This window comes from Saccostrea echinata, unplaced genomic scaffold (genome assembly GCF_033153115.1).
Source record: "Saccostrea echinata isolate AGI-Se365-2 ecotype Australia unplaced genomic scaffold, CSIRO_AGI_Sech_v1 ptg000030l, whole genome shotgun sequence".
Taxonomy (NCBI): domain Eukaryota; kingdom Metazoa; phylum Mollusca; class Bivalvia; order Ostreida; family Ostreidae; genus Saccostrea; species Saccostrea echinata.
This window is the reverse complement of record NW_026889779.1, coordinates 33,241,168-33,253,929: the sequence shown is the minus strand read 5'-3', so window position 1 is coordinate 33,253,929 and position 12,762 is coordinate 33,241,168. Positions and strand designations below refer to the sequence as shown.

General features: G+C 32.6%; 1 protein-coding gene across 1 annotated transcript; it reads left to right on the top strand.

Moving 5' to 3' along the window:
* The first annotated feature begins 2,986 nt into the window (after nucleotides 1-2,986).
* On the top strand, nucleotides 2,987-4,128 carry LOC133196740 (cerebellin-2-like). The gene is made up of 2 exons (XM_061332600.1): nucleotides 2,987-3,198; nucleotides 3,493-4,128. Exons 1-2 carry the CDS (start codon nucleotides 2,994-2,996, stop codon nucleotides 3,909-3,911), a joined length of 624 nt encoding a protein of 207 aa, XP_061188584.1. The 5' UTR covers nucleotides 2,987-2,993; the 3' UTR covers nucleotides 3,912-4,128.
* Nucleotides 4,129-12,762: the final 8,634 nt, after the last annotated feature.

Sequence of the window (12,762 nt, the reverse complement as noted above, 5' to 3'; positions counted from 1 at the left end):
ATATAGCGTATGGCAGGATAAGTTTTGTCAAGAAGCCTGACTATTTGACTGGATTAGTAAGAGGATCATGCGTAGATAACTAACATTTGCAGTATGACCTTTTATCCTGACACTTAATCGTGTTAGATGAGATGAGGATGTAGTTATTTTTGCCCAATATTCAACAACTTAACAAAGTTTCAACCTGTATGAGGCAAAAACATGGTTGTGTATTATATATTACTGTACCAAACTTTTATCTAAGTTCTTTTGTAATAGAGAAATGTTCAAAGAACATAAAATATCTAATTACGACATTTAAACTAATCAAGAAAACATATCTGAAAACACCATAAGCTGCTCTTGTTCACGAAACACTCAATATGATTATTGTAATATATAGTAATATTGTAATATAGTAATTGATGCACCGGAAGTCCATATGTCTATTTTTCTAACAAAGATACTTTCATGTTTTCACTGACTCTTCAAACGAAAATAGATGTTAATGGTGTTATTTATAAGGTCTGAAATAACGATTGTTTCTCACAGATTTTAACTACTTATGTGGAAAACTGCTATATAAACCTATTTTCTACTGCCTATAATAACTACAAATGCAATAAGGGAATTTATGTATGTTAAAAGAGTTAAAGGAATAATGGAAAAATACAAAAAAGGATTCCCTTTAATTAATGGAAAAAGGATTCCCTTTAATTAATGGAAAATCTTTGTAACAATGGAATGTGATCAATGTCAAAATCCAACAACATACTACAGTTGAAGGCAGCTAAATGGAGTAATCCGAAGATTAATTAGTATGAAAATACGATCATATTTCATCCTACTTTTGTTCCAGATATACGATAAAACACGGTTAGGTAGAAGTCATAAGGACTTCAGATTTCACATCCTTATAACCAAGATTTTTTCTTATATCTGTATAAGAAAAATAGTGCAATGTCTTTAACAGGACTTGTTTAATTTTTATTATAACCATGATTTCCTTTTAAGACCTGTTTTACATATTTCTATAATGAGAAGAAAAAGTCACTTGCTGTGGCCTTCAATTCGACATTCAGATATATCGACGACGTCTTATCAATTATCAACAGTTACTTTCATTCAAATGTCGATTCGATATATCCCAATGAACTTGAAATAAATGACACTATAAAGTCTGTCACATACTGGATTTTTAACTGACTATAACTTTGACTAACGAGATGATTTAAGCTTTTCCATCGTTAACTTTCCTTATTTATGTAATAATATTCTGTTATCACCTATATATAATTTTTAAGTCTCCAAATTATTTCGACACTCCAGAGCATACTCACGATAAAATTTTAAAACTGAAAGATAATTTAATGGAATAAGGATTTCATCAATTTCGTTTGAAGTCAGCATTTTGTAAACTTTATGGTCGTTATATTCTTGTTAACAAATATAACCTTTCACTTGGTGGCATTTTTGCTGACATGTTTCACATCAATATTTTAGATTTTTAGTATTTTTTTTATTGTGGAGTGCTTGCGTATGAATAAGAGTTATCGTAGACCCGGAACTAGGATCATAAATACAGACTTAGAATTAAGTCCAAATTTCAATCGACCATAAAATGTTTATAACTTGTGAACCGAAAATTTAATTTACATGCAACAGCAGTTTATTGACACAAAGTGAAAAAGCATTTTCATTTTGGACTGCTAGATTTCTATAAGCAATATATAATTTTTGACTTAAGCTTTGAATGTTTCATGATACTGGGACCTTCAGAAGATTTTTTTTTTATATTCCCTTGCCAAACATTAATCACCTTCTGTCGCCCAATCCTACCTCAGTTTCCAAAATTTTGAGGATTCTGAATCTGAACTACTGATTTATCAAATAAACCTTTTAAATTCCACTAGTTTTGATATGAGATTTTAAAAGATTTCCCATTATTTTTTATGCAAGGACACACTGATCTTTTGTAAAGTAAGACAATATATCCATTGATGCAAACAAAATGATTGTTTTACCTCAGAAAATAGGTATTCTTCAAAATCAGTATACGTTTGAGAAGAATAAAGTTAATAATTGCAGTAAAACAATGAAAAAGCAAATAGAAAAGTGAAGTATAAATATGACTGAGTCTTAGTATGTTTTTCTCTTCGGGTTATTTGTTAATTTGTATTCCTTTCATTTGATAATTTGAAGAAATTTCGGACTATATGAATATTATTTGAATATGAACGTTATTTGTTAGTAAGCGGTGAGGATGTTTTAATAACTTTTTTTTTCTACATATGAATTTGAAGATTGTGAGAATCAGTCCTCGTTTCAGACCTTATTGGTAAAATAAGTTACACCTACTTTTGATTGAAGAGAGAGAGAAAGATAGAGATATCTCCATAGTCTCTCTCCTATACACATAAGCCTTTAAACTTCCGATCCATTATGTACAAATTTAAAAGGGTTTCCTGAAAATGAGAAGCTTAATAACACATACTTGTGATACGTGTCAAAACTTATAACTTCATTATTTTAATTGTTGTAATTAGATATTTCATTTATTTTGAACACATTTATATTTCAAAGAAACTTAAAGAGAAATAAAGTGAAGTGATATATATATATATATATATATATATATATATATATATATATATATATATATATATATACATATATATATATATATATATATATATATATATATATATATATATATATGTACTGTAAGCCAACTATTATTCGCGTCATCTTTTATTCGGAATTCGTCAGTTTGCAATAATTCCTCCACGATTAATTTTTTTCGCGACCGAGGAACATTCTACAAAAATACACAGCAACATAAATATATATATCATATATAATAAGATTCAAGGGATAAAGTGCAAAATTCAATTATGTTCTCATGCCCCTTAACTAATCCAATCGAATTGCTTGTACCCCTCTTTCCGCCTTATAGTACATTTCCATACTTTTTTTTCTTACTTCACAGTTTCGTTTTCATTTAACATAGCACTATGTTCATGCGTACGTTTATTGTTTGTCTTTTTTCGGTGTCTTTTTGCACTGGTCAGAAAACGACAAACAAAACTCTCCAGAAAGCTGCTGTTTCAAACCTTGAGTCCCGCGTGGCTAACCTGGAGAGAGTCCTAGCTAGTGTTCTGACTGGGAAGAATAATGCTAACGTTACTGATATACAGGCCATAAAGTTCTCGAAAAAAGGTAAATACATGTACTAGACTAGTATTAAGCCTATTTATTTAAGGATCTTAGATCTAATCAATTTAAACAAACATAATATAAATGTATTAATATAAATAATTTCCAGATTACATGTTTTATTCAAAACATACAAAATCTTTTAGTAAATGTGATACAGTGGGAACCACCCCTTCCAACAATTTCTAATATAGCTAAAAGAAATAGTTATTTTTGTTTAATTTGATAATTTTTATAATCAATAAAAAAGTAATATAACCTATATTTTTATTCAAATGCTATAATTTTTCGTTTTAGAACTATTTCCAATAAGAAAGAACCTTGTAGCATTCTCTGCCTGGATGAAAACAAAATCTGGGATGAGTCCGGGATTTACACTCAAATTCGGTAATGTTACAACCAATATTGGAGATCATTATCATTCAACAGACGGAATCTTTATCGCGCCTGTCCATGGACTCTATATGTTTCACTGGACCATGAACTGTTTCCACAGCGGAAGTCACCACTGCGCAACCTCGCTAATGGTAGATGGTGTGAAGAAGGGCTACATTATATCTGGGGAAAACGCTGGAAATTACTACCACACGGGATCCAACACCCTGCTGTTGGAGGTGAAGGCCGGAACACATGTGTGGATTCAGGTGGAAACATACACCAATGTTTACCTGTATGACTACACCTCTTTTTCAGGCTGTTTGTTGTCACTGTTTTGATTTCGTCAACTATGTATAAGCCTTCGAGTTTTCTCGCTTTGTATGGATGAATACGTTTCAAAAGAGAATTGCAACTCAGTTTCACTGTATATTTTTACTTATCGAGCAAACTTAGTACAGCTATAAAAATTTGTATACTTTTTTAAATTTGTTGAGACTATCAATTATTCATTTACTATCTTTGTGATTTTTGCTTCTTTTTTTCACCAATTTTGCCTAAAAGAAATGTAAAATTTGAATGTTATATAAATATCATTACTATTTAAAATTTATATTGATATCAATGAACATGTATCATATATTTGATGGTGTCATTTGAGAAAGTATAATAATTCTTCTTATTTTTGGCTCTTTATGGCAAGACAACTCCCGAAAGAATGATGAAATGTGAGAATGCTTAGATTTATTTACGCAGATTATCGGAGCAGTTTATTACAGAAAAAAACAACAATAAATCTATTTCTCTGAAGATACGTAAATTTAAATCATACCCTAACAAAAAAACCTACAGTTTACTATAGCTAACTATAGTTTACTATAGTATCAATTTTTTTTTACTTTAGTAAATTAAGGTATTTTACTATGGATTTCAGATTGTAATATTTTTTGTTCTTCAATTCACACATGCACATTTTGTTTTATATTAAATGGAGCTACTATTTATATATTCATATATTATTTCCAAATTTTACTTCAATGTTATCAAATTTTAGAGATTTTAAGCTTTGAAATCTCAAAAAAAGTTCCAGAGTAAAGCTTCAGAGTAAATCAAAGTATCAAAGTTTTTACTATAGTTAACTATAGTAATTTTTTTATTAGGGTAGGTATAATATATCAAAATTGTATATTTACTTTCATTTTAATATTTATCGCTAAAATTGCATTTTAGATATATATCATGAAATATAAAGGTAATGAATAATGATCAAGCTCTTTAAGAAAATTTGAAATACCAAACTCAATAACATAAGAAACGTATGACTTTTCTTTATACAACCATTCCCCACGATAAATTAAAGTCCAGGCTTTTTGACGTCATAAACAGCTGCTTTTTTTAAAATAAAAATGGAAGTCGTAAATATACTTACCTTGTCATTGGTCATTTGCAAAACTATTTTGTTACAAAAACATTCTGATTGTACACACAAGTACTCTGAAGTAGATATTAAAAAGATACTTGAGTTTCTGATTGACAATATCTATGTAGTTTTTGGATATCAGGCCTTCCAACAATCTGTATCAGAATCCCAATGGGTACCAATTGCGCCCCGTTATTAGCATACTTGTTTTTGTACATCTATTCATATGTATATGTATAAAGAATTTATTCAAAAACGTATACATGAGAAGAAAAGACACCTGCTGTGGTCTTCAATTCGAAATTTACATATATCGACGACGTATTATTAACAAAAATTTCTTCCATTCATATTTCAACTCGATATATCCCTGTGAACTTGAAATAAAAGATACCACAGAGTCTGACACATCTGTTTTATATTTGGTTATTTTTCTAGAAAAACGTTAAAGGTAACCGAACAAGAAACGTTCTATCGTCAATTTGATCGGAAGGTCGTGTGTTCGAATCACGGCCGCGAATGACCTAAGTCGATAAAAAATAGGTGGCAACTGTTCCTTCGCCAAGCGCTCGGCACTTTGAATTGAAAGTTGCGGGTCCTGTGTATGAGACCTTAAAAACCGAGGCCTCGTGTCACGGTAGGCGTTGGCACGAGAAAGAACCCTCACTGCTCAATGGCCCTGAGTCTCGAGTAGAGGTTTAAATTTGAAGCCCTTCACCGGTATATGGAGACGTCTGTATAAAAGTGAAAAATTCTCGAACGGAACGTAAAACAACATACAATCAATCAATCTATCTATCGTCAATTTCCCTTACTTATGTAATAATATACCCTTGTTGTCTGCACATGGGGTTTATATCTGTCAAGGCCATCTTTGCAAAGATTGCTTGGTTGCTCTCTTCCGACCGATTGGCTAAAAATGGTCAGACTCAAAAAATTGTTAACCTTCAGAAACAATTATTTTTTATGCATCTTGAAAAAAGATTTTGAAAATTCAGCATAGCATTGAAATTAAAATTTTCTGAGAATAAAAAAGAAATTCTCACCTACCTACCGACCCAATTTTGTCATCCCAAGTCGGGAGAAGGCAAACATTATTTTAAAATTGACTCAGTTGATTCTCTACGTAAGAGCATTCTCCAAGTACAAACACTTTCTAAAACGAGGCAAGCTATTGACAAATAAGTTGATGAAACAAGGATAACAACAGTCTCGTAAGAGCAAGTGTCCTCAGGTGAAAAATATTTATCTTGTTTATATAATGAACCGTTGCTAGATTGGATCCACAATAGGGGGTTAAAGTTAAATATTGATACCTGTATCTAGTGAACCTTCTTTTCAAATCATCTCAGTTGCAAGAACGACCAGAACACATTTGGTCATATTGATATACAAGCATCGAAGCAAGTTCGTTTAAAACATGATACCTTGGGAAATGGTCCTGAGAAGATAGAGGGATGAATTTTACTTTTGGGTATGAGCTTAAAATTCTTTTAATAACAACATTGCCTTTGTTTGTAAGGCTCATTATATTAAATGTATTTTAGAGGAACTTGGATTTAAATCTACAAGTGGTAATCCAACTTATACTCATAGTTCCCTTTCTAAGGAAGACATTCTTCAAAATCATATGGCAGTTTTGAATATTTTTAATGTTCCAAACAACAAAAATGAATTTGAATTACCATATTTATATTGGATTCCGAAACTTCCTAAAAATCCTTACAAACAGATACATAGTGGGTTCCAGTAAATGTTCAACAAAGCCTCTATCTTTACTCCTCACTAAGATATTAACAGCGGTGAAGGAGAAACTTCAAGAGTACTGTGCAACAATATATTTGAGAAGTGGTGTGAATCAGATGTGGATACTTAAAAATTCCAAGGAACTTTTGGAAAATTTGAAAACACAAGATTTTACCATAATCAACAGCTTAAAAACTTACGACTTTTCAACTTTATACACAACCATTCCCCACGATAAATTAAAGTCCAGGCTTTTTGATATCATTGACAGCTGCTTTTTCAATAGAAATGGAACTCGTAAATTTACTTACCTTGTCATTGGTCATTTGCAAAATTATTTTGTTAAAAAACATTTTGATTGTACACACAAGTACTCTGAAGTTGACATTAAAAAGATGCTTGAGTTTCTGATTGACAATATCTATGTGGTTTTTGGAGACCGGGTCTTCCAACAATCTATTGGAATTCCCATGGGTACCAATTGCGCCCCGTTATTAGCAAACCTTTCTTTGTATTCATATGAAGCAGAATTTGTCCAAAATCTTATACGTGAAAAGAAAAAAAAATTGCTATGGCCTTCAACTCGACATTTAGATATATCGATGACGTATTGTCAATTAACAATGGCTATTTCCATTCTCATGTCGTTACGATATATCCCGGTGAGCTTGAGATAAAAGATACCACAGAGTCTGACAAAGCTGTTTCATATTTGGATATTTTACTTGAAAAAGACGTCAATATTAATCTAACATCCAAGCTTTATGATACACGTGATGACTTTAACTTTTCAATCGTCAACGTCCCTTACTTATGCAGCAGTATACCTTCATCACCTGCATACGGGGTACATATCTCTCAGTTGATTCGATACGCAAGAGCATGCTCTACGTATGAACAATTTCTAGAACGCGGTAAATTATTGGCAAACAAATTGATGAAACAAAAATATCAGCTGTCTCGTTTAAAGTCACCATTTCGTAAGTTCTATGGTCGATACAATGACCTTGTCAGCAAATACAATTTATCATTGAGTCAAATGCTGACTGACGTTTTTCATACTAATTGTTAGGCCATTTTTTACACACTGAATTGTCGACGGATTTTTTCCGTTATTTCCCGATCATGACAAGGAGCACACGGCGGGTGTAACCGGTCGGCAGGGGATGCTCACTCCTCCATGGCACCTGATCCCACCTCTGATGTTTGGAGGTCCGTGTTTGCTCTGCTCCTATTTTGTAATGTTTAATGGACTTTTGAGCTTTATTACTGTTCGTTATCTCCATATATTTCATTTTAACATTTTTTTCTCTAAAACAAACTTACCATAATTGTCATTTAAAAAATAGTTTTGGTACTAACTTTTTCGGACTAGAGTCGTCTTCAACATGGGATTCGAATTTAAAGTGGGAATATATCTTCATTTCAAGAACACCCATTTATTGCATACTTATAAGCATGTGTCCTCAGATAATGCATATCCAATTAGTTTTAAAATCCATGATCCATGGCGAAAAGTTGGGGTTGCAATTAGCAGTCAAATCTAATTGGAAACATCTTTCAAACATTTCTTAGTTTAACCTATATTTGTATTCATATGAAGCAGAATTTATTCAAAACCTGATACATGAGAAGAAGAAAACACTTGATGTGGCCTTCATCTCGACATTTAGATATATCGACGAGGTATTATCAATTAACGATAGTGACTTCCATTCATTTGTCGACTCGATATATCCAAGTGAGCTTGAAATAAAAGATACCACAGATTCTAACCATCTGTTTCATATTTAGATATTTTACTAGAAAAAGGCTTTAATAGTAACCTAACAATGAAACTTTATGGTAAACGAGATGACTTTAATTCTTCAATCTTCAACTTCCCTTAATTATCTTATGTAGCAATATAGCCTTATCACCTGCATATTGGGTAGTTGTCTCCCATTGATTCGATACGCAAGAGCATGTTCTACGTACGAACAATTTCTTAAACAAGCCAGGCTTTTGACCAACCAAATTGATGAAACAAAGATATCAACAGTCCCGTTTGAAGATATTTCGCAAGTTGTATGACCTTATCAGCAAATACTGCCTATCATTAAGTCAAATCCTGACTGACGTTTTTCATATTTATTGTTAGGCCATTATTTACACGCTAAATTGTCGATGGATTTTTTTAATTTTTACCGATCATGACAATGAGCACACGGCGAGTGGGACAGGTCGGTAGGGGAAGCCAACTTCTCAATGGAACCAAATCCTATCTCTGATGTTTTTAGAGGTCCTTGTTAGTTCTTCTCTCGATTTGTATTGTCTGCATGGACTTTGAGTTTGAATACTCTGAGACATCACGGCTAAAATCAATATTTTTGAAACGCTAACAATATCATATACTTTAGTGGAAAGATTTTTCAATCACATCTTTGCTTGCAAAAAGAAACAAAAATTTGTTAACTAGATCTTAAGTTTCAATAAATGTAGGTTAAAATTGTTGAAATCATAAATTATGCATATTTTTTATGACTCAGTTGGGCGTGATGAACAAGGGAATTTTGTCTGTCACCGGTTACTTCAATCTCCAGGCTTTGTTATTTTGAAACTCTTTATTTTTTGCTTTTTCAAACTTTTTCACTCATATAGAGACGTCGCCCTATACCGGTGAAGGGCTTCAAATATTGACCTTTACTTGGCACTCAGGGCCATTGAGCAGTGAGGGTTCTTTACCGTACAAATGCCTACCGTGACACGGGGCCTCGGTTTTTAAGGTCTCATCCGAAATAACCGCAATTTTCATTTCAAAGTACCGAGTGCTTGGCGAAGGAACAGTTGCCACCTATTTCTTTATCACGGCCGTGGTTTGAACACACGACCTTCCGATCACGGAGAGAGCGCTCTATTGACTGAGCTACCGTGACGGTGTATTATTAGTCCCCTACTGGTTAAACCGGAATGGGCTATAGGTTTCCTCTGGGTGTGTCCGTCTGTCCGTCTGTCCCTCTGTCTGTCTGTCAGTCTGTCCCACTTGGTTTTCCGCACTTTTTTTCTAAACGCTTGCAGATATTGAGTTGATTTTTGGTATATAAGTGTATCTTGATGGTTACAGATTAAGTTTGCATTTCATTCCGCTTCAATGATTTTTGAAGGAATTACTACCTTTTCAATTTTTCAGGGTTTTCCGCAATTTTTTTCTAAACGCTTGCAAATATTGAGCTGATTATTGGTATATGACTTTACCTTGATGAGTTATAGATCAAGTTTGCATTTCGTTCCACTTCATTAATTTTTTACTGAATTATGGCATTTCAATTTTTAACAGGAACCAGATTACACTTGCCGCTAGGGGACTAGTATTGCTAATGCAATACTCTCAGAATGCATGTTTATAGATGTTTTGAGATCGATCACTGTTCGTTATCTTTACCTTTTTCATTGAAACAAAGAACAAACTTTTTTTTTCTCAAAAAGTTAATGTTTTTTCAATTTTTCAGTGTTATTGTACAGGTTTAGACGATTCATTTTCATGCGTTTTCCGAAAAAATGTTCACTTAACATGTTGCAATAAGTGTTTTGTAATTCCGTAGCAAATTGTAGCATCATTAATTTTGATTCAAAATTCAACGTATCCTACAGTTAATTTTAGGCAGTGCAATGTAAAATGAATATTTTATGTCGGTATATATTATCTCCTTGGGTACAAGAACGTATCAATTAAAATATAACATTATCCAATAAGAAAATTAAAAACATCCTTTATCGTAATCTTCCATATATATTAACTATCGCAGCATGACATATCATATGCTTCAACAGCAAACCTATATATTAATTTCACTTTGTTTCAAAGTTATTTACATATTGATCAAGTAAAATCTTATTTCGAAAAGCATGTAAACGCCTTGGAGACATTGTATAGACAGCTCCGGAACTGTTAATCTCCTGGATCATGGCGCTCCTAGCGCTTTTATCATTATTGTCTTCGTTCTCTATCCAGGAAATTAAAATGTTGTATTGAAATGATTTCCTTCTTGTGAAGGGGATGTTTTACTGGCACTTATTTTTTCATTCTGCAATGTAATATGTTTCTTGATAATCCATACTGTTCCTGCTGTCTTGATATCTAATGAAGGAGAAATGTTGAAATACTTCATAAACCTGACTTCACAGGAATTAAACATAATACAATATCGATGATTTAAATACATGTATATATGGAGTCATGAATTCATGGAGGAGAAAAGATTTATTTCAGTATCTGTGCATAAATGCAAAGACTTCAGATCTTAGTGTGACAACTTTTAGCAAAATTGACCGATTGATTCAAGTTATCTTTTCCATTCAAAGACTGTTCATTTTTTACTTCTTTTCCGATCTAAAAATTATAACCTAATTTGTACAAAAAGTAATTTGTAAGGAACTTCAGATTAGTATTATGGTGTCTTCATACAGGATTAAGTAAGAAAATAAGTAACTCGGAATGGGCATTTAATAAATCTTTGGATATATCTTTGGATCAGAAAAGAGAAACATTTCATGAGGACTGGGTCGCATTATACAATACAAATAATGAGCAGAGCTAACACGGACCTCTGAAAACATAGGTGCAAATAGGTGTCATAAAAGAGTAAGCATCTCCTGTCGACCGATCACACCCGCCGTGTGCTCCTTGTCATGATCGGGTAAACGTAAAATTTGTAGACAATTCAGTATGAAAATAATAAACATTTTTTTTTAATGAAAAACGTTAGTCAACATTCGGCTTAACAGAAACTTGTATTAGCAAACAAGGTCATTGCATCGACCATAGAGTTTGCGAAATGTTGACTTTAAACGATATTATTGTATCATCAACTTGTAGGTCAATAGATTGCCTCTTTTTAGTTCTTTTTAGTTCTTGCGTATCGAATCCACTGGGAGACTTAAACTCCACATGCAGGTGAGTAAAACAAGAAATCTTTGCTCAGATCTTATTTGCAACCTTTCTGTTGTACCATTAGATAAACAGTGCCAGGAGTGTATAATCTTTATAAAGCCATTTCAAAAAAGTTACTCTCACAGTTGTGTCTATTTAAAATCCTGTACAAATAAATACTACCTAAATGTATATGCCTATGTTTTATACTTTTTATTGGACAATGACACTTTCTCTGATTGTTACCTTACGCTATTATATATTACTTCATTTTTGATAATTCAAGTGAAAACAGTTTAGCGCTTTTCATCTCTTTTGAAAAAAAATATTTAAAAAGTAAGTTTTATTTAAGAAAGGAAACTTCTTTGTTTTTCTTTAGATTGATTGATTGTATGTTGTTTTACGCCCCATTCGAGAATTTTTCACTCATATAGAGACGTCACCATATACCGGTGAAGGGTTTCAAATTTTGACCTTTACTCGGCACTCAGGGCCATTGAGTAGTGAGGGTTCTTTATCGTGCCAACGTCTGCCGTGACACGGGGCCTCGGTTTTTAAGGTCTCATCCGAAGGAACCGCAACTTTCACTTCAAAGTGCCGAGCGCATGGCGAAGGAACAGTTGCTACCCATTTTTTATCGACTTAGTCAGTCGCGGCCGAGATTCGAACTCACGATCTCCCGATTGTTTTACTTTATAATTGGAAGGAGTTTTTATAATTATAGTTTGTGTACTTTTTATAGGTCTAATGAAGTATTCAGGTGAGATTATCACGTAGACATTTTTTTCAGGCGTCGTGCCTGTGTGTCCAGTTATAGGTTCCCCGCATTCCTGTTGAGTTTCAAATTAGAACTATTGCATTAAGTTTATTTATTTTGAAGAGATTTAAAAAAAAAAATAAGGGTAAATAGAAAGTTTTTACCCCTTTAAGGAGGATACATATGGTTTACTTCAAGGGTAGCAGCTTAACCCTTGATGTAAAAGTTTTTACATTAAGAGTAATTTTTACATTAAGGCTTGCAACAGATGATAAGTACACCTATATCTCTTTCCAAATTCACGCCATTGCAATTACATTCTTGTTATTAAATATATATCCAAATTACATTTGTTTTCTC